At 49.7% G+C, this 21,124-nt stretch overlaps 8 protein-coding genes across 8 annotated transcripts; 6 read left to right on the plus strand and 2 right to left on the minus strand.

The window, feature by feature from the left end:
- Nucleotides 1-731: 731 nt before the first annotated feature.
- Nucleotides 732-2,234, plus strand: GAL2 (sugar porter family MFS transporter; the record flags this gene model as incomplete). The annotated part of the gene is made up of 1 exon (XM_076685751.1): nt 732-2,234. The coding sequence occupies one exon, from the start codon at nt 732-734 to the stop codon at nt 2,232-2,234; it is 1,503 nt and encodes a 500-aa protein (XP_076540042.1).
- A 1,796-nt stretch (nt 2,235-4,030) lies between these two features.
- HXT17 (sugar porter family MFS transporter) lies at nt 4,031-5,530 on the plus strand (the record flags this gene model as incomplete). Its single annotated transcript, XM_076685752.1, has 1 exon — nt 4,031-5,530. One exon carries the CDS (start codon nt 4,031-4,033, stop codon nt 5,528-5,530), a length of 1,500 nt encoding a protein of 499 aa, XP_076540043.1.
- A 693-nt stretch (nt 5,531-6,223) lies between these two features.
- On the plus strand, nt 6,224-7,426 carry TRVA0_028S01354 (uncharacterized protein; the record flags this gene model as incomplete). Its single annotated transcript, XM_076685753.1, has 1 exon — nt 6,224-7,426. One exon carries the CDS (start codon nt 6,224-6,226, stop codon nt 7,424-7,426), a length of 1,203 nt encoding a protein of 400 aa, XP_076540044.1.
- Nucleotides 7,427-7,615: 189 nt separating this feature from the next.
- TRVA0_028S01376 (SPP41 family protein) lies at nt 7,616-12,057 on the minus strand (the record flags this gene model as incomplete). Its single annotated transcript, XM_076685754.1, has 2 exons — nt 7,616-9,228; nt 9,285-12,057. The coding sequence occupies 2 exons, from the start codon at nt 12,055-12,057 to the stop codon at nt 7,616-7,618; spliced, it is 4,386 nt and encodes a 1,461-aa protein (XP_076540045.1).
- A 739-nt stretch (nt 12,058-12,796) lies between these two features.
- On the minus strand, nt 12,797-13,726 carry TRVA0_028S01398 (DUF1769 domain-containing protein; the record flags this gene model as incomplete). The annotated part of the gene is made up of 1 exon (XM_076685755.1): nt 12,797-13,726. The coding sequence occupies one exon, from the start codon at nt 13,724-13,726 to the stop codon at nt 12,797-12,799; it is 930 nt and encodes a 309-aa protein (XP_076540046.1).
- Nucleotides 13,727-15,536: 1,810 nt separating this feature from the next.
- TAL1 (sedoheptulose-7-phosphate:D-glyceraldehyde-3-phosphate transaldolase TAL1) lies at nt 15,537-16,514 on the plus strand (the record flags this gene model as incomplete). Its single annotated transcript, XM_076685756.1, has 1 exon — nt 15,537-16,514. The coding sequence occupies one exon, from the start codon at nt 15,537-15,539 to the stop codon at nt 16,512-16,514; it is 978 nt and encodes a 325-aa protein (XP_076540047.1).
- Nucleotides 16,515-17,811: 1,297 nt separating this feature from the next.
- Nucleotides 17,812-18,852, plus strand: URA4 (dihydroorotase; the record flags this gene model as incomplete). The annotated part of the gene is made up of 1 exon (XM_076685757.1): nt 17,812-18,852. One exon carries the CDS (start codon nt 17,812-17,814, stop codon nt 18,850-18,852), a length of 1,041 nt encoding a protein of 346 aa, XP_076540048.1.
- A 600-nt stretch (nt 18,853-19,452) lies between these two features.
- Nucleotides 19,453-20,958, plus strand: TRVA0_028S01464 (uncharacterized protein; the record flags this gene model as incomplete). Its single annotated transcript, XM_076685758.1, has 1 exon — nt 19,453-20,958. One exon carries the CDS (start codon nt 19,453-19,455, stop codon nt 20,956-20,958), a length of 1,506 nt encoding a protein of 501 aa, XP_076540049.1.
- Nucleotides 20,959-21,124: the final 166 nt, after the last annotated feature.

The following is a 21,124-nucleotide window of genomic DNA, read 5'->3' on the forward strand; positions in this document are numbered from 1 at the left end:
CAAATAGGTATATTGCGTAAAAATAAAAAGCAGGAATCACAAAGATTTTTATATAGTATTAGTGCGAGAGGTAGTAGGTCGTATTGTAGCAGCCTTGTGAGATCGTATGGGAGATATGTCCGAAGACGCGCCGGGTGGGCGTAGCCGTTGTAACGGTATGCACAATCCAACCTAACGGGCACGTACGTTGATGCCGCGCATGTACCCCAGCCAAGCCTGACTTCTAACGTCCTCCTCAGATCCCCCCCCCCCTGTAAGATGGGTATTGAAACAGATTCGTTTACGCTAAGGCCAGCCCCCCGGTTAGCAGGGTAACTAGCGAAGGCTACAGGCTATAAATTACACACGCCGGTGGGTCAGCTGTATTGCTGTTTGTACACGCACTCTGTTCTACATTTTGAGTGATCTTTGGTCTAATTTCCCTTGCTTGGAAAGGCTCCCTGCTTGTGTAGGCACTATACGTAAACCTCCCCCATAAATGTGTATCACAGTGTCTGCCAAGGTCTTTATTTCTGCGCACATGCCGCTGGAAGAGGGAGGGTCTAGAACCCGTGGCAGTAAATTATTTCATTCTCCACCGGTTTTTTTGAACGACCTCCCTCCCTGCCTACTCGTTTGTATATCTATAGAAAAAAAACTACTCACGAAGGCGAACATTTATGACGTGGTCCTTTCCAGCGTTTCGAGTGTACAATCCGTACCTCGTGGCGAGTATTGCCACCTTGGGTGGGATGCTGTTTGGATTCGACATCTCGTCAGTATCCTCCTTTATATCGCAGGAGCAATATGTCAACTATTTCAACCACCCGTCCGCCATAGCGCAAGGCGGAATCACGGCTTCTATGGCGGGCGGCTCCTTTGTCGGGTCTCTCGGGGCTGGATTCGTGTCCGACAAGCTTGGGCGAAAGCCGACCATCCAGATATCGTCCATCGTTTGGTGTGTGGGCGCAGCTATTCAGGCCTCTTCACGGAATAAGGCCCAGCTCATTGTAGGGCGAATCATTTCTGGTGTAGCCATTGGGTTTGCATCGTCCCAGGTGCCCGTTTACATTGCCGAAATGTCGCCGAAGCAGATCCGTGGCCGACTGGTCGGTATTTTCCAGTGGGCCATCACTTGGGGCATCATGATCATGTTCTTCATTGGGTACGGTTGCTCGTTTATCGACAGCGACGCATCATTCCGGCTTGCATGGGGTCTCCAGATAGTACCGGGAGTGCTTCTTCTGCTGGGAATGACTCTGTTGACCGAGTCGCCGCGATGGCTCGCCGCTCACGACCAGTGGGAGGAGGCCATCGAAATCGTCGCGTTGGTGCAGACAGGCGGAGACGCCAACTCTCCCGATGTGCTCATCGAGCTTGAGGAAATCAAAGAGCAGGTCAGAGTTGACCGCCAGAGCCGCGACGTGCGCTTCATTGACCTGTTTAGGCGCGATTCAATCCGGAGGACTATGGTCGGGGTGTGGGGCCAGATATGGCAGCAGCTCTGTGGAATCAACATCATGATGTACTACGTTGTGTACATTTTTATGATGGCAGGATTCGAGGGTAACACCAACCTCATCCCGTCTGCTATCCAGTACGTAATCAACGTCATCATGACCATCCCAGCTCTGCTGTGGATTGACAGATGGGGCCGTCGCAAGCTCCTGTTACTCGGTGCTGCCCTCATGATGATCTTCCAGTTTGCTGTAGCGGGAATCCTCGCGGTGTACAGCGTACCTGTGGACAGCGTGGCGGGCAACTCCAATATCACGATCCTTATCCCTGATTCGAACAAGTCTGCTTCCAAGGCAATCATCGCGCTATCGTATCTGTTTGTTGCGTCGTTTGCGCCGACGTGGGGTCCTGGAATCTGGATTTACTGCTCCGAGATCTTTCCACTGAAGCAGCGTGCCATAGCCAACGGTCTCTGTGGGTCGGCCAACTGGATATTCAATTTCGCGCTGGCCATGTTTGTGCCATCAGCGTTCCACAACATTACGTGGAAGACATACATTATATTTGGCTGCTTCTGTATCGCCATGTTCATCCACGTATTTTTAATGTTCCCCGAAACAAAAGGCAAGTCTCTCGAGGAAATAACGCAAATATGGGACGAGCGTATTCCGGCGTGGAGGTCCAGCTCCTTCGTGCCCCACCAGCCGTCCATATCAGACGTGAAGGCCGTCGCCACCAGTGGCCTGACCTCCCTGCCCTGGACAGATCCTGCCAACAGGGAGTACCACCGCTTTTAATAATTTTTCCATTGGGGGTGTGCCTCGAATGTGCGACTCAATGACTGTACGACTAACTACTAACACGCTAACATGCCAAATTTCTTTCTCAGCTCACAGTAGAAGCAATGAGGTCATTAAAAGACAACCGGTTAAATTTGCCCCACTCGTAATACTAAGGGGTGCTCGTATTTATCGACTGATATGATTAGTTTGTCTCTGTAATGACCTGTTTTAAGTTCCCTGTGCTTATCGAGGGGTCAGAACGGGGTTCTGAGGAAAAACGAGTGGTGGAGAATGATTACAGCATGTCTCTATTATGACCTCAATGTCTCTATAATGACCTGAATGGGGGCCTATAAAGACCTGATTTAAGCAAGAGACAAAACGGGGTTCTGGGGAATTTCGGGGTCTGGAGAAGGCTCGTTTTTTTTTCCAGATGTCTTCTTCCCGCGTCTTCCTTCTGGTCCAGTGGCACCACTGTATGCACAGGTAAAGCAAAGCAACTCCTGAGTTCCGTCGCTAACCGCCTCCACCAGAAAAAAAGACACAGAAGGAGAAGAGAGAGTTCGGAGTTACCCCGGCTAGCCCCCGGATTACATACGTAATTATTACAACGTCAGCAATAAATCATGACTCGGCAGTAAATCATTAGTAGAACTTTACCAAGCCGGCCCCTCCCATGGAAGGGTTGCAACCGTTTGGATCGTCATAGCTTATCTCGAACATAGTCTGATCGTCGACCGTCGAACGCCCTTGTTTGGCAAGGAGTTGCTGTCTCCTCATCCTGGGTACCTTAGTTAATCCGAAATGTCTAATGAGGGGCACGTCACATCGTTTGGTTCCTCCACCTTGGCTGAGAGAAAAAAAGGGAGCACAGGGAAAATTCTTCCTTTGAAACATGCCTTACCTTTCGCAGAACCCCATTAATTCCATCCCCCCCACCTCCTTGATCAGTAAGCCGGGGAGCGACTACATTGATCCGGGGCGAGTGCCGGGCATAGCGGGTAGGGGACATTTCGAGGCTTTTTCCACGACATCGAGCCAAATGGCCGGCCCGCGCTTGAAACATTTGTCTTAGATGTAGGCGGGCCCCCTCCATGGTGCCCCGCGCGAGAAAATCTTTTTTCCTTTTCTTCCAGTTGGCCGGGGCTGTGACATCAGAGCATACGTAATGTAGCGGCGTAAATCCGGGTATATTGGGCCGTATATGTGGCTTCAACTTCGAATTTTTTTTTTAAAAAGTGACTGCTGAGGTACTAGACCAGATATAAAACTTTCAGTTTTAAGTCCGCAAAAAATTTGGAGTACATCACAGGGCATCTCTCGGCATACATTTCCTTGATATCTCCATCCGATGACATGGAGGGGCACCTGATGAGGAGGAGGGGTGCCGTGGCCGATCAAGCATCCTATTACAGATACATGCAACATGTTGTGGCGGCCGCCTCCAACGGCTCTCGGAAAAACAAAGTGGGGGATATTGAAACGCGGGGCACTTTACTGCCTAAACAGGCAAGTAGAGTTGCTTTTAAGGCGTGAAAATAATATGCAAAGCGGGGGTGGAAAAAAAATCCGGCAGAAAAAGCAAATTAAACAGTCTTGTAACCCGGAGAAACGCTGAGAAGTGGGGCAGTTTTCTATAGCTCCGGAGTGCTCGAGGGCTTTTTTTTGCAATATTTAAACCGTTTAACTCCCCCTCGAATAGTTGTTTGTTTTCAACAGTTTTCAACTCGACATTTTAATATAATATACATATAAATATGTATACTGTTTACAACCCATACGTCGTGGCATTCATTGCCACGATTGGTGGTATGCTGTTTGGTTTCGATATTTCTTCTGTCTCCGGTCTCATCGGCCAGGATGCTTACCGTGAATTCTTCAACTACCCTGACTCGCTTACCCAGGGTGGTATTACTGCTGCTATGCCTGGTGGTTCCCTGCTCGGCTGTCTTGGTGCTGGTTACCTTTCTGATAGACTTGGCCGAAAGCCAACCATCCAGATCGCTTCCTTCGTTTGGATGGTTGGTGCTGCTATCCAGTGCTCTTCCCGAGACCAGGCCCAGCTTATTGTTGGCCGAGTTGTTTCCGGTGTTGCCATTGGTTTCGCTTCCACCCAGGTTCCTGTATACGTTGCTGAGCTTTCACCAGCTAACATTCGAGGTCGACTGGTCGGTCTGTTCCAGTGGGCTGTGACCTGGGGTATTCTGATTATGTTCTTCATTACCTATGGCTGCTCCTTCATTAAGAGCACCGCTTCCTTCCGACTTGCCTGGGGTATCCAGATGATTCCAGGCTTCTTGCTGGGTCTCGGCACCCTCATCCTGCCAGAGTCTCCACGATGGCTCGGTAACAAGGACCGATGGGAGGAGGCTATCACCATCATTGCCAACGTTCAGGGTGGCGGCGATGTCAACCACCCACAGGTCCTCATTGAGGTTGAGGAGATTAAGGAGCAGGTCCGAATCGACCGAGAGTCTGCCGATGTCACCATCTTTGACTTGTTCAAGAAGGATTCTATCAACCGAACCATGGTTGGTTTCTGGGCCCAGGTCTGGCAGCAGCTTTGCGGTATGAACGTTATGATGTACTACATTGTGTACATTTTCACTATGGCCGGCTTCCAGGGTGACACCAACCTTATCCCATCTGCCATCCAGTACATCATCAACACTGCTATGACCGTCCCAGCCCTGCTGTGGATCGATTCCTGGGGTCGACGACCATTGCTGCTTGTTGGCTGTGTCTTCATGATGATCTGGCTCTTCGCTACCGCTGGTATTTTGGCTACTTACAGCATTCCAGTCGACTCTGTTGGTGGTAACACCTCCATCAGAATCTTGATTCCAAAGGAGAACGCTGCTGCATCCAAGGCTGTCATTGCCTGCTCTTACTTGTTCGTTGCTTCCTTCGCTCCAACCTGGGGTCCAGGTATCTGGCTTTACTGCTCCGAGATCTTCCCACTCAAGCAGCGAGCTCTTGGTTCTGCTTTCTGCGGTGCTGCTAACTGGGCCTTCAACTTTGCTCTGGCCATGTTTGTCCCATCTGCCTTCACCAACATTACCTGGAAGACCTACATCATCTTCGGTGTCTTCTGCGTTGTTATGTTCTTCCACGTCTTCTTCCTCTTCCCAGAGACCAAGGGCAAGTCGCTTGAAGAGATCAACCAGATCTGGGAGGAGAAGATTCCAGCTTGGCGATCTGCTTCCTTCGTGCCACGACAGCCATCTATCTCTGATATTAAGGCTGTTCCAGGCGCTGGTGCGGCTCCAGAGTTCGAGGACAAGCGTGTCGTTGAGCACCAGGAGGCTTAAAAATATTCAAGGACCAGAGTTTCTTGGATATAGAATTATAGATACGACTTTTGATTAATTATTTTTTTAGTTTTGCTTATGAGAGAATGCAATAATGATGCCTTTTATTTGAACAGCTATATTTGATCAGACTTTTTGGAGCTGAGCCTTCCACACGTGGTCTAGTAGTCTACGCGTAATAACTCGAAGGACATTTAAAATCCGCTCCTTTGAGTTGCCGGGCAACACTTGCTTACGGATACTCTTTCTTCAAATTGAGCTAGTTGCAAACCATGATCTGAATACTGGTCTACTATCTGGCAGAACCAGTCCAATTTCACCAGATTATCTATGTCCGTTTATCACAGATTTTATATGTTCTTCCAAATCACTTATCCCGTCCACCCATCCTCCGCGAAGCGGAGCCTCAGGGGGTTTGGGGGACTGGTCCCCCAAGAAACCATAGCGACACTGGGGGGACCAGTCCCCCCAGACCCCCCTGGGGCTCCGCTACGCGGAGGGATTGTAGCTCTCGTTTGTAGCTAATCACAGCATATGTACAAATCCCTGTCGAAGATATAATAATGGCATCGTGACGTGCCCGCTGGTCTAAAGTACCGATCAGCCGCATGCAAGGGCCAGCAAGGGGGAAGAAAACTCCCCGCATATGACATGATGGCCGAACCCACTCACCGTTCATGAACGTCTCCAACAATGATCCAGGGATCGCTCGAGAGACGAAGAACTCCGGTGGTTGAGAGCAGTAATAGTAGCAGCAGTAGCATTGACTCTGGGGAAGTGAGCGACTCCCTGTGGGTCAACAGAGACCACGAAAAAGGCAAGCAAAAGGTAACATCCGGAACCGCTAGTGGCCTGTTTGGGTCCGCACTAAGCCTGTTCAATACGAGCCCTTCTGCAACGACCCACAATGGCCATAATAGCTCTCCGGTAAACTACTTGGTCAACCACAAGGAGTCCCTGTCGCGTCGACTGCAGGAACTGTTGGACCGGCAGTGGGATGGCCTGAGCGAGAAGAAAGGGCGGTGGATCGTGACGGCGCGTCAGGGCATTGATAAAACCATGTCCGAGCTGCTGGAGACCGAAACTGCGCTCGCGGAGCTATACCAGGCGGAGATGTCGGGCCGACGCGCCTGGTTGGAGCGCACGAAGGTCATCCAAGACAAGATTGCCGAGCTCCAGGGCCATATCGCGCAAATAGAGACAGATTCCGACTTGGCATCAAGGATTCGCGACTTGGAGAAAGAGCAAACAGGCATCAACGACGAAATTGCCGAATTGCAGTTCAAATTGAAGCAGCTGTACAGCAAGAAGCAGAAGAACGAGTCCGAGATCCACGAACTGAAGTCCACTATGATGTCGAGATCGTCGTCATACCGCCACGAAGTGGCTGAGCTTGAACCGGCTGTGCCGACAGGCGAGGAGGTGGAGCGGTACTCTCGCGAAGCGGAGGCGTTTTCAGAGGAGCAGGATGTGGCTAATAAGGAGATTACGGCCCTGAAAGACGGGATTGTAGTGTGGAGAGATGTGTGCATGCTTATTGGCGATCTGGAAAAATCGTTAGAAGGGTCTCTTTCAGCATCTATGTCCTCTTTGGGATCTCGACCGGGTGTGATTGATTCCAAGCATGTATACGAGTTACTTTCTTCGGCGGTAGAGAAGCTGAGAAAGCACTTGCGGATCGCCGAGAAGAATAGGTGGTCACTGCTTACCGTAGCCATAACGCATGAGCTTGAAGCATTGGAGGAGGGCATTCAGTTAGTAGTGTCTAGCGCACCCGGGGTGATCGAACGTGATAGTGACAAGAATAGTGGGCATGAAGGGGATGACGACGATGAAGATGATGGCGCAAATGATGGTAGTAGCGAGACTATTACCAAAAATTGGGCTGGTCCCTAGTCAGCGTGGTACATCTCCTTATTTATACAGTGGCTTGATCCGTCATGGTACACCCCCCTATTTATTTGACACTTCATGGTATAATAAATTAGAGCTCCATGGAATTACCATCTAGTTCATTAATAAATACTGACATAACAATAACAAAAACAGTACAAAATAAATAATCATGAATCATCATCATCGTAATCATCGTTTTAGAGCCTGCGCTAGGCCAGTAAGCGGAGGAGGGAAACCAAGACTCTTGACTCGCTTCTCCTCCGAGATTCTCCTGGCCGTGAAAGGCGGGGCGATGGTTATTGGCCTCTTTGGTGTATAATATTGCGGTGGCTTTGGCGACGCAAACGATAGCGGACTGTTTGGGGACACAGCAGCCAGCTTCTCGCGCACGGTCGAAAGAGGGGAATTCGATGGGGCAGCCCTCTTGGTAATTCCTCCGCCAGACGAAAGAGGCGGCGGTGCAAATGACCGACTGGTGAGAGTATGCCGTACTTTAGCAGCCGATAAGATCTCATTTGTCGACGGGGAAGAGTCAACCACCGTAGAAATTGGAGCCGGAGTTCTAAAAGCAGGTGGCCGACGAGGGATTCCTGCCAAAACAGAGAGTTCGGTCGTACACGTTTCAGTGTTGAGAATCTCAACCGCCTGGGACAAAAGCCCAGCCAGCTCGTGAATCTCATTGTCCTCCTGGTCAGACGACTCCTGAGATGTACTTGCCGGAGGTGTTGGAGAGAACGCAGATACTTCCATTGGTGAAGCAGCTTCTCCTCCCCGAGGAGAAGAAACCTGAACTGATGAAGCCGAATGTTGAGTCGGTGATACCACTGGCAACGACGGCTTGTAGCTTTGCACTCGGAAAGAAACAGACCCTCTAGCATGCTGAGACCTCTTGTTGGTACTCCCATCCTCTCCAAATGCCTCACTCGCACTTCTCCTCGCACTACCACTGGCGATAGCTCCTTCATTGTCATCGCCAAAGATTTCAGAAATGTTCTTCAGCAACGTAGAATCCTTTGCCAGAATAGAGAGCGCGCCGCTGATATCCACGTCGTTTCTGGTAAGGTTTTCAAGCAAAATTCGAACGTCATCCTTCACTTCATCTTCCTCCTCCTCAGTAATAATTCCAGGGCGGATAGTGGTCGACAGAGGAGGCTGAGAAGACAGCGGAGCAACTGAGGTGACCGCTGCAACAGCTGCTCGCGCTGTGGAAGCAGCCTGGACTGTAGCAGCCGAGTTGGCTGCTGCCGCCGCCGCGGGATTGGCATTCTGGTTCAACTGGTACCGCTCGGTCGTCTTCTCCTTCTGGATTCTTCGTGCACGCCGCTTCTTAATCTCCGCCTCTATCCACTCCGTCTTCTTTTCGCTCGGTTCAGTACCAAACAGCTTGTGAGCCCGCTTGTGCACTCGGACCCTCAGGTCGTTATCCTTGTTTCGGTCCGCGTTGAACGTTCTCCATCGCTTTTTCCGCTCCCGGTTTTCCATTCGAATCCTCTCCCGTTCTTCTGGAGTGTTCATGTTGATACTCCTGAACCGGCGAACTCTCGCCATGACACGAGATGCCTTGGTCTGAGGAGCGCCGCTCTTACTCTCTTCTTCAAACTGTTTACCCAGTGCTTGGAGCGCCTCCTGAAGAGCGTCCATCGTCTCGGCGCTGAGCTCGTCATTGAGCTCACTCTCTTGGGCCGCAGACCCAAACGCTTCCTTCACGAGCTGCATGGCAGCAGCCAGACTTGGATCGTCTTCTACATCGGTCGTACTCTGGGAAGACTGGCTATTTCCAAGCGGTCTTGGGGCAGTAGTAGCTAAAAATTTCAAACGTTAGTTGATGCCATCATAAATATTGAGGAATATAACGTACTTTTCACAGTCGAAAAGACATAGTTGTTCGCAGGGGCTCTGTATGGCTCCGCCGAAGGACGCGGCGAATAGCTCGAGAACACAGGCTTTCTATTGAGCATCGGGTCGATCTTGGGCGCCGCGTCTTTGGTCTTCTGCATGTTGGATCGAGTAAGCGCCAAAGTCTCGGCAATTGACAACGTCGGGCCCTTTTGGGTGGCCTTTGACTTGGCCGAAGGTCGTCCTCTAAATGTTGAAACGACAACAGGCCGAGGAGAAGTGCTCACTGAAACTGTCGCGGGTCTCTTAACCGTGCTGGTGGCTGGCGGCGTAGCATTACTAGCAGGCACCGTAGCCGTCGAGGGTGGTGTAGGAGACGACGAAGTCGGGAGTGTGGTCTTCGGCGTGGTTGTTGCTACCTTCGCTGGTGGCGCAGGAGTTGGCGTAGGCGAGGGGGAATGCACCGAAGGACCTGTGGTGGTTGCCGGACTAACAGGTTTAGCACTCGCATTCACTGTTGGAGCAGGTCCAGTTGGCTTTCCGCTAGCAACAACAGACGGTACTGGACTTGGAGTACTCCTCACACTACTTGATTCGTGGCTCTTGGAAGGGGCTGCTACCGTATTAGTCACAGGTCTAGCTGTCGTTTGGTTCTCCGGCTTTTGCTGTTGCTGTTGCTGTTGCTGGGCTAGCAGCGGACTCGGACTCGGTAACTGGGGCGGAGTAGCGGTTTTGGGTCGCGAAGTCTGAGCAGAAACCGCCGAAGATCGGTCTGAAGGCGCGAAGGAAGACGGCTTTGAAAGCTTTTCCTGGATGGAGAATGAGGACGTGTATGCGAACTGGTTGGACGGCGGAGGCGGCTGAGCTGTGAACGCCCGCATCTGCTGCTGTGACGGAATAGTAGGTTTCGATATCGACCCAGATTGCCCCAGATTAGAAGCGCTAGTGCCAATTGAAGGGTCCTGAAGGTACGATGAGGTGGCACCTGACTGTAAAGAATAGGACTGCTGTATCGTGCTCCGTGGCTTGGTATACGAAACAGGGGTCATTTTCGGGGTCGCTGGAGCGCTTCTTGGAGTTGCGGTGGCGGTGGTGGAAGCACGATTGGCACTTTGGTCGTGGACTAGTGATTGAGACGACGATGGACGGGCGATCGGCGGAGTTGGCGCCTTGGGTCGCTCAACATTTGACGGTGACGACCCATATACTATAGATAAAGAGCTCAGAGACTTGGTAGCATCTTGTGAGGGTGCAACACTAGTCGTGGTAGCACTAGCTGGAGTACTTGCTTGATTGGATAGTGGAGTCGGAGAAGCAGTTGTAGAAGAGCTAGGAGAAGAACCGGGTAGCTGGACTGGCGATTTTGGTTTAGCTTTAGCCTTTGCTGTTGCGCTCTTGATCTTCTTGGGCTTCTGGCCCGCTTTTGTAGGTAACGGCGCTGGCACAGGGAGCGGTGGGTGCCTTACGCCAGGCACCGTTGCATATCTCGCTGACAACGGCTGAGTTGAATAGTTCCCACTGCCTGTCTGGTTCGCTCGATTCTGCTGAGCTCTCAGTTCCTGGAGCAATGGGTTATTTGCCGGGCTTGCGTTAGCCGCCGTAATTCGAGGCGTAGACTTAGATTTCACCGCCTTGCCTTTAGTCGCGGCAGTTTTCTTTGGCTTGGGCTTTGGTGTACTACTGCTGGCCTCACTGAGGGCGCCGAATGTCGAGGAGAGGTGAGCAAAGTCGGACTTACTACTACTCGGCTTGGTTACACCTCTGTCATTGTTGTTGGAACTACCCTCTCCTCCAAAATCAAAGTCGCTACTCTCCAGGAACCCTTGTAACAGAGCTGCAGTTTGTTGTTCAAATGAGGAAGTGTCCGGTGTGCTTGTCGAGACCCCCAGTTTCGTCATATCCGCGTCTGCAGAGTCCAAAAATTTAGACAACGCCGTATGAAGGTCATACTCATCTCCTTCAGGCTTGGAATTGTTAGAGCTGCTACCACTACTACTTCCACTACTAGCAGCAGCAACAGTAGTAGTAGTAGTCGAAGGAGTTCCGGCATTAGAAGTAGCGGGCGCCGAGGTCGACTGTCGTGGTTTGGATACAGGCTTATGAGAACCCATAATAGACCCCGACAAAGCCCCTGCTCCAGTCGCTGTGGGAAATCTATGTTGCAGTGGAGGAGGCTGAATTGATCTTGAGTTAAGGGCGAAGGTCGGGTCGCCCACGTTAGCATATTTTGACACTTTTGGACGCGACTTCGCCCTCGATTTGGCTTTTGGTCTAACTGGCTTGGTAGTTGAGGCTTTATTTCCGGCACTGGACCCACTCGCTGGGCCATGGCTATTGTTATCAGAGGTAATCTGGCTAATCTTGGACCAAATATCGCCGTGATCCTCGCTCACTACGCCGGCCGACTCGACGCTTCCCGACAATAGATTGTTCAGGATTTCCAACTGAGCCAAGCCCTCCTCGTCAAACGTATCTCCATTGTCTGGTGCTCGATTATTGCTATTATTGTTTCTCGACGCGTGGCTCGAAGAAGACCCCTGCGGAGGAGGGCTACTCTCGTCCTTCTCATCGTGGGTTTCGCTCAGGGCCAAGGCCAAAGCGTTGGCAAACAGATTCTCGTCGAATCCCTCCAACGAAGACGAAGATGGCTCCTCATAGGCCGTCGTCGCGTCACGGGTATCTTTTGGCTGGTCGTCAGCAGCAGAAGCGGCAGCGGCCCCGAGCAGAGCAGAGAGCTCGGCCTCTATACTGTCAAACTCGCGGCCGCTGATGGTACCAGCTCCGCCTGCAGCCATGATAAGCGATTTTAATCAAAACTAATAAGTCGCTTGGCGATATATATGCCACTGGCGATAACCAACACGATATCCGGTAGATTAGTTAACTTGATTTTCACGCGGTTGTGAACAAAAATTTTTTTCACCATAGTGCCTGCGCGCGCAGTACTATAGATCCATCTCTCCCACTTAAAGATCTATGAAACGAGATGCATGCGTGCGGCTCATCATCTTCGATCGCGATTAACGTTAACCTCAATTTGAGCTTCATCCTCGATTGCGGTTATTAACCTCGGTTTGTTTGCTACATGCTGGTTAAGGGGGACTAGGCAGTATGCTATTGGTTTTACGGTTGTAGTGTGATACCGGTAACCGGATTTCCTTAGCCCGAAGGGGGATATGCTGGTAGATGGTTAGTACCGGTGATACTGTCGGTGTATACGATAGACTAAAAGATTGCAACCAGGTATTACAATATGTAGTTAGTTGATAATAAAACTTTGTTAAGGATGACATATCAAATCTTTGATACAGTAACTTGTACTGGATAATAATGGGCGGAGAGAACGACGGTCTTAGATATTTACCGTCGGTGTATACCTGGTATTAGAGAAAGATCGCGACTAGGCATTATAATATGTAATTGATCACTGAAGGTTATTGATAATAGAAGGCTGTTAATGATAAAATATATAACTGTTTAATCATAACTTGTACTGAGATAGAATAATGCAGAGAGCGAAGGCCATGGACGATATCAAACAGTTTGGAGATCAAACACTACCATTGCGTATACCTGGCCCGATTTCTTGTTCTTCAACGTGTACCGTAGCGGCTGGGACCCACAGTACCGCTCGACATTGAGGTTGTACCCTGGCAGCTTGATGGCAAACTGTTTCCCCAGAGTAATATACTTTGTCGAAAACTCAAAAGCATGCGTATTTCCCGCCTTGAACGTGAACTCCTTACGGTTGTTTTCAATAAGGAAGTATTTGCTGCGGTCGAGAGGGTCCTGGGGCACGTCCTCGACACGTATGTCGTCCGAATCAAGGAGCCCCGGCCATTCATCCTCCTCAACTCGCACATACGACATTGACGAGAGAACCTTGCCATACAAGAACGGCTCGTCGGCATAAGCGTCTCCGTCAATGGAAGGGTCGATGCATCTCTTCATGATTTGGTACCCAATTGAGAATCCGTACGGCAGAATGTCGCGGATGGGCTTGTCGAAGTCATTACCCCAGAGCAAATCGTCGCCGTTGACGTCCTCGCCAAAGGTGACCAGTAGTTGGATGGAGAACTGCTGCTCGGGGTATTTCGTGAAGTACTCGCTCGTCGAGTTTTCCCCTTGGTAGTCCTGGATTCTCACTGCGATGGATACCTTGGTCTTTGACGGACTCTCGGCTGGATCTCTTTCAAAGGTAATGGTGGGCTTTTCAGAAATGATCTTTGACGGGCTATCGGCTGGAGCCGCTTCAATGGTATTGGCAGGCTCCTCGGAGTTGGCCTTTGAAGAACTGTCAACTGGGGTTGTTTCAACCGGATTGGTAGGCTCTTTAGAGAGAGGAGCATCGGCTGAGGCTATCTCAATAATATTGGTAGGCTCTTCGGAGAGAGGAGCATTGACGACGACTGGCTCCACCTCTTGGGGCGAACTTCCAGCGAATACCTTCAATCTGTATGACATTGTTTCTTGTGATCACAAAACTTTAGGCTCTTAACTTTTTATACGCACTCAAAACCCTAGAAAAAATAGCCTTTCTCATCCAACATAGCCATGATCGAGATGTCAGCCGCTTTCACCCCCGGAGGCTTGTCTTTTCCACTTGTGCTCCTGCCCGATGGGGGTATCTGGCTTCCCAACTGGCCTCCGATCCACAAACCCTCCATCCCCCCATTGGGTACTAGGTAGTAGGGGTATTCGAGGGCCAGCCCTCGAGCTCCCGTAGCTCCGCTCCGCGGAGTGGTTGCTAGATCTCTGCACAGCGGAGTCCCCTCAATGACTTTAACGAGTACAAGTACAGTAATGGAGTGTATGTGGAACCGCTTCGCGGAGGAAAGCTGTAACAAAATAATTGCTGCGAAACCTCCAACACGCTGCTGACAGAATCGCACAAAAAGCTCTAGTTACAGCGTTACAAAGCTCCTGTTACAGCGTAACTAGCAACTCAGTTCTTTCTATGCAGCTATTCTCCGCGCAGCGGAGCCCCAGGGGGGTTTGGGGGGACTGGTCCCCCCAACTAAACACTGGATAGCAATGGTAGCAGTAGTAATGGTAGTACGGGGGTGTATTCGAGCTCCTGTGGCTCCGCTTCGCGGAGGAGGCGCCGCGTGCGGCTTGTCGATCAATTAGAGCGGCCCCACAAAATACACAACGAGGGTGTAATAATTGGCCTTTTCTTTCTACCCTCCAAACATTTCATTCGACCATTATTTAATTGGATCATGGTTTACTCAAGCGATCTAAGGATATCAGTATAGCGGACTAAGCCCAGTTGCGCTCTGCCCCATGTTCTATGAAATGAGCCATCTATTAAGCCCCAGCTTTAGTAATAAGCACGTATTAGCACGTTGTTACGAAGATTACCCATCCCTTAGTAACCTGTGGCAAATAGACCAGTCAACGAAACATGGTTTGATAATCATGTATCACCACAACGGTATTTCTACGAGTAGTACGACCGTACCGGTAGAACTGGCAGAACTGGTCGCCTCTCTCGTTGGTAGTCTTTCTCGTTCCATAGTCAACGGCTATTGCGAGCTGCAGCAGTGTTTTCCGCCTCTACCAACAGCCGTATATACACCTCCGGTCCATCCCGTAGGCTTTCCCGACCACGCCGCATCGGATCATCTCCAGCCGGAGACACCTCCAAAAAAAAAAGGCTGCCACAATACATAGGACAGGTCTGACACGTTGTCGAGGATTACCCGCTCAGAGCAACACGGTAATCGATTACCAATGGGTTACAGCAATCCACTTGACAGGCCACTTCCCAAAACGGGGCTTTCCTCCGGTAAAACAACCCCACGCATCCGTGGCTGCAGGGGGATGAGGTGCGCGCTTGCGACTGGTGGCTCATTTCACGCATGAAACTTTACGGTGAAATTTCTGGAGGGGTAAAAGCCCATCGTTCTCGAGATGATTTCAAAGGGGATCAAAAGAGTAATGATTTTGTAAGGGGACTTGTCAGCTTATGTGACCTGGATGAGGAAAAAAACAAACCGGCTAACTAGCTCTGTCTATCCGAGAGTACGGCTAAATCCTCCCCGGAGCTATGGGTTCCCCCATTTTGCTGACGGGTAATACTGGTCCGAGTCGCCGTCTGGGTGACCCGATGGCGTATGGGTGAGAACGGTCCACTCTCTCGCGGGCGACCCCGGACCACCCCCCTCCCTCCCTCTCTCTCCCCGCTCGTATATAAGTGTCAGCTTTTCTTGCTTTGCGTTCTCTGAGAAGTTCTCTTCAACACACTTGCATAAGCATTAGCGAAAAAAAAATGTCCAACTCTCTCGAAGCCCTCAAGGCCACTGGCACCATCATCGTCACCGACACTGGTGAGTTTGAGTCCATTGCCAAGTACAAGCCACAGGATGCTACCACCAACCCGTCGCTGATTCTGGCTGCCTCCAAGAAGGAGGCTTACGCCGCGCTCGTCGAGTCCGCCATCAACGCGGCCAAGAACACCCCAGGCGCCCAGACCAAGCGGGAGAAGGCCGAGGCCGCCCTCGACTACCTGCTTGTCGAGTTTGGCTCCAAGATCCTCGAGATCGTGCCAGGCCGAGTCTCGACTGAGGTCGACGCCCGACTTTCCTTCGACAAGGAGGCCACCATCGCCAAGGCTCTTAAGATCATTGACCTCTACGAGAAGAAGGGCATCTCCAAGGACCGAGTCCTCATCAAGATTGCTTCCACCTGGGAGGGTATCCAGGCTGCCCGAGAGCTCGAGGCCAAGCACGGCATCCACGTCAACCTGACGCTGCTGTTCTCCTTCGTGCAGGCCGTTGCTGCCGCTGAGGCCCATGCCACTCTCATTTCTCCATTTGTTGGCCGAATTCTCGACTGGTACAAGAAGGCCACTGGTAAGACTTACGAGTCCCACGAGGACCCAGGTGTGCACTCTGTCAAGAACATCTTCAACTACTACAAGAAGCACGGCTACAAGACCATTGTTATGGGTGCCTCTTTCCGAAACACTGGTGAGATCGAGGAGCTTGCTGGTGTTGACTTCCTGACCGTCTCTCCAGCTCTGCTTGAGCAGCTCTACAACTCGACCGAGCCAGTGCCAAAGAAGCTCGACGCTGCCACTGCCAAGGCTGCTAGCGGCCTCGAGAAGGTCTCTTACATTGACAACGAGCCAGCGTTCCGATTCAACCTGAACGATGACCAGATGTCTACTGAGAAGCTCTCTGAGGGCATCCGAAAGTTCTCGGAGGACACTGTTGTCTTGCTCGAGGCTCTCGAGACCCGATTCTAATTTATTTTATTTATGTATATACCAATGAAAAGTTTGGGAATATCATTCACTATATCTTCATCATTATAGTTCATCTGAGAGTATTATATGGAAGTTGTAATGATAGTAACGTATTGTTATGAGTATAATAGATTCTGACAAAATTATAGCTTAGCTATACAGTCACTCTTGTCACTCTCTTGTCACTCTCTTCACTATATCTTCACTATATCTTCACTATATCTTCACTATATCTTCACTATATCTTTACTATATCTTTACTATATCTTTACTATATCTTTACTATATCTTTACTATATCTTTACTATATCTTTACTATATCTTCAATTTTGGTAGTCTTGGATTGTTTAATTGCCGCGAAGCACTCTTTATGTTCCTCTATTCAACCGCTTACTGAGATGATTCAGTAAGCTATCTAGGTATCGACCGCTCATTTAGTGGAATAGATCCACTTAACTGGATAGGCACTCTTTCTGTCATCAACCTACTTTGTTTAGGGTCCAGGGCTACTTACCTTGTTAATGAAATGTTCGAGTGTAACACTAACATGGGTCCTCAATGGATACCGTACATTACTAAAAACGATTTTAGTGTGGAATTATAAACGGGGTTCGGAGAAGAAATACCCATTGTATTCAAAGGACTATACGTATTGAAAGTTGATTGTTTATTTGTAGTATCTTTCTCGTTCAGGTCTTGTTTATGTAGGTCGGCTGTACTCAGGAAGGGCATTTGCGAAGTTAGTCCTCGAATCAAATTGTGTTGCCTATTTATTGAGTACCGTGAATGCTCATAACACACCAATCCTCCGCGAAGCGGAGCTACGGGGGGTTGGGGGCTGGACACCATAGATTACAAAAGATGGTTCTAGGATGGATATTTATTAACCATACTTAAATGCCATTTTACAAGCTCCCATACAATACTGTGAGCTCATGTCAATTGGATCTTGTGATTAGGAATTGAAACCTAGAAGAAGTTACTTGAGAAAGAACAACTTTGCTAATTCCGGCTTCTCTATTCATCTAATCAATTCGCGAATCAAATTGCGCTTATTTACAATATAATCAAACGCTAGAGGACTACCCAGCCCTCCGCGAAGCGGAGCCACGGGGGTCTGGGGGCTGGCCCCCAGGATAACCAGGACAGCATAAACAGAACTACCATCTTTCTTGGCAATTGCCTATCCAAAAGTACGATGAATGGGCATGGATCGGCATGGCCCGAGGAAGGTGAAAAATCCGGGGTTCCACCGGCGCAACGAAAATTCGAAAACCCACCAAACAGCAAACAAGAAATGGAGAGTATCGAGCTAGGCACCCCAGGCGACTTCCACGTGCACCTGCGAGATGGTGCGATCAAAGAGATTGTAACTCCAACCGTGCGAGAGGGTGGTGTGTCCGTGTGCTTCGTCATGCCAAACCTCGTCCCGCCAGTGATTGATCCGACTCGGGCGATCGAGTACAAGAAGTCGCTCCAGGCACTGGCTCCGAAGACGACCTTCCTCATGTCACTCTACCTGTGCCCGGAAGTGACCCCAGAGGTCATCCGAGAGGCCAAGAAGGCGGGAATCACCGGCGTCAAGTGCTACCCGGCGGGGGTCACGACCAACTCCGCGCATGGCGTGTCTTCGTACGAGCCTTTCTACCCGACCTTCGCGGAGATGGAGAAGCAGGATATGATTCTTAACCTCCATGGTGAGTGCCCATCGGGTGATAACATCCACGTGCTCAATGCTGAGGAGAAGTTCCTGCCTACCCTGGTTGACCTCCACAAGCGATTCCCAAAGCTGCGCATCATTCTTGAGCACTGCACCTCTGAGGCTGCGGTCAATGCTGTAAAGCAGTGCGGTGACACCGTGGCGGCGACTATCACGGCACACCACCTGTACCTGACTATTGACTCGTGGGGCGGCAGCTCTTACAACTTCTGCAAGCCAGTGGCCAAGTTCCCGTCCGACCGTAACGCTCTCATCGAGGCTGCCACTTCAGGCAACCCAAAGTTCTTCTTCGGGTCTGACTCTGCTCCACACCCGCTCAAGGCGAAGGCTAAGGGCCAGGGCGCTGCGGCCGGTGTTTTCACCCAGGCCCAGGCCATTCCGCTGGTTGCTGAGGTCTTTGACCAGGTTGGCAAGTTGGAAAACCTTAAGAAGTTTGTCACTGATAACGGCAGCAAGTTCTATCGAGTTTCTCAGGATGATTTGGTGGACAAGTCTACTGTCACGTTGGTTAGGAAGCCACAGACTATTCCTGGTTTCTACGGCCCGGAGAACAATGAGGAAGCGGTTGTTCCGTTCCGAGCTGGCGAGAAGATTAACTGGACGGTCCAGTGGAACTAAGCACCTGCATTTTGTATACTAAATTTTGTGTTCTACGTTAGTACCCGTCACGGGTAGATGGCCTGTGAGTCCGTAGTCTCTTTCAAAGCTTCCTCTTGGGGGGTTGCGAAGCCAAAATTAAGCTTGTAGCTTGTTTACTTATGAAATCATGGTATACAGATAATAGTACTTCTCTCGACTTTAATCGAGATGATTGTTATTAATAGAACGCTTTCAAGCTTCGATATTTGGCAGAAGTCAGAGAATTAAGCAAAGTAATTAGAGCAACCTGCAGCATGGGCTGACAATTATCTATATACAGAGTTTCTGAGTTGTTTGTCAAAACAGTCATCTTGGTGGAGTCGAACAAACGAGCTGGCGCTACGTCAAAGTATAGATATACTAGCATTATTCCACATTTTCGCCTTTACTAGATACGCATTTTGAAATTCGTTATTCAAGTGATTTCGCTTTCTGTTTTGTAGAGTTAGAGTTGTCGCAACGGCTCTCAGGGGGTCTGCTGTTCACTATCGACGAACGCTGGCCTTGCTAGCAATTACTGAAAAATAAAAAGCATATATAGGCCATCTCTCATCATTTTTCAATTGTGTATTACTAGCGATGTTCGCTCAAATGCTGCTACTCGTAGCTCAATGGAAAGAGCTCGAACCAGCTCTTTTGCAACTTTTGGCTACACCTCAGAAAACTAAAACTCAAGTAGACTCGTTACCCAAACCAACTCCACCACTACTTGATGACCCCGAACCGGAAGAATTTACAGCAGTGTTGAAGCCCGTCCCGCGTACCCATTCCTGCCTAAACACAGAAACTGAGAGGCAAGGAACAAGTGTATCATATTGTTGCGAATTGGGGTCTTATAACGTCCTTCTTTACGAAAACCCCAGTTGCCAAGCTCAACTGAAAAACCAAATCACATCCTTCAGTCGACGAGATCCATTTGATCGCCTCCCAGAAAAGATCACAATAACCATTCTTGAATATCTCGGCCCTAGAGCGGTGCTCAGAGCTTCAATGGTGTGCAGGAACTGGTGCCGACTCGGCCGCGACAATATCCTATGGAAGAATATGGTTCCTTCATTGCGCCTCTTTATGCCCTATTCACTTCCAATGCTTTCAGATTGGAGAAAAGTGTACACGCAGAAGCAGAAAATGTACCACGTGTTTAAGAGTATTGTTGGCATCAAGCGTATTACAAGAGGGGGCCATAGGGCATCCCGAAATATTCTAACCGATAGCATCCTTGTCAGGCTCAATCTCAGCGGTCAAGTAATGCTGTTCGACTGCGCCAATGATGTATACTATCCTCGTGGAAGAGATTCCCAGTTCTATAGCCGGTTTAGCCGTGACATTACTATGCTTCTTCTCTCCCCAATGACAACTGGGAAACTCGACAATGCTGAGCTGATTCTCTCCTTCCTCAATGGAGAACTCGTGGTCGTTAATATTGATAATTTCGAGTTCAGGCGAATTGCTGTATTTCGTGATTGCCCAATTTGCCAAGTGGAAGCCACAAGTGATTTTATCGTCGCTAGAGCATTTCATCACCGGATCGCTGTAATTAACAGAAGGAAGCTAAATGCCGAAATCTGTTACTTTGAAACTGGTACCGAAGTGGCATCTGTGGCGATTGCTGATGACACAGTATTCGCCAGTACTGCCCGCTGGGGGATTATTGCGTGGAATATCGAGACCAAGAAGCTCATTAGGTTGGTCATGGAGAGGTGCGCTGAAATATATAACAGCAAGACGCCGAACCAACTTATATATGGCAGTCGTCGTTTGAAGACGGTCAAGATCTTTGATTTAGAAACCAAGCATCAATCGCTCACGAGATCGTTTGCAAAGGCAATATTGGATGTCTACGACCACATTGTGGTGCTAGGAGACAACTATACCATTGATTTTGTTCATCTCAAGACTGGTCATGTTATGGCCAGCCACGATATATACGACATTTGCGGCAAAACATTCCCAGAGGTAACTGTCGAATCGATAACTTTTAACTTCAAACACTGCGTCATACAATTGGATGACGGGTCGACATATATTCTTACTTTTGACAATGAAGAACTTGATGAGATCTTCCTGGATTGTCTAGCTCCGTGATACTGAGCTTACCCATTTAGATATTATTTATTATAAATGCAGAGTGAACAATGATGCATGCTGTATAATGTTTTTCCTTTGGCTATCACAGGCATATAAGGTTCAGTGGTGGCCGCCGGCTCCTCAATGGCAGAAATTCAGCGCACTTGGAGCGATTGAGTGGCCG

The sequence above is a fragment of the Trichomonascus vanleenenianus genome (genome assembly GCF_965637985.1).
Source record: "Trichomonascus vanleenenianus strain CLIB 3782 genome assembly, contig: TRVA0_028S, whole genome shotgun sequence".
Lineage (NCBI taxonomy): Eukaryota > Fungi > Ascomycota > Dipodascomycetes > Dipodascales > Trichomonascaceae > Blastobotrys > Blastobotrys vanleenenianus.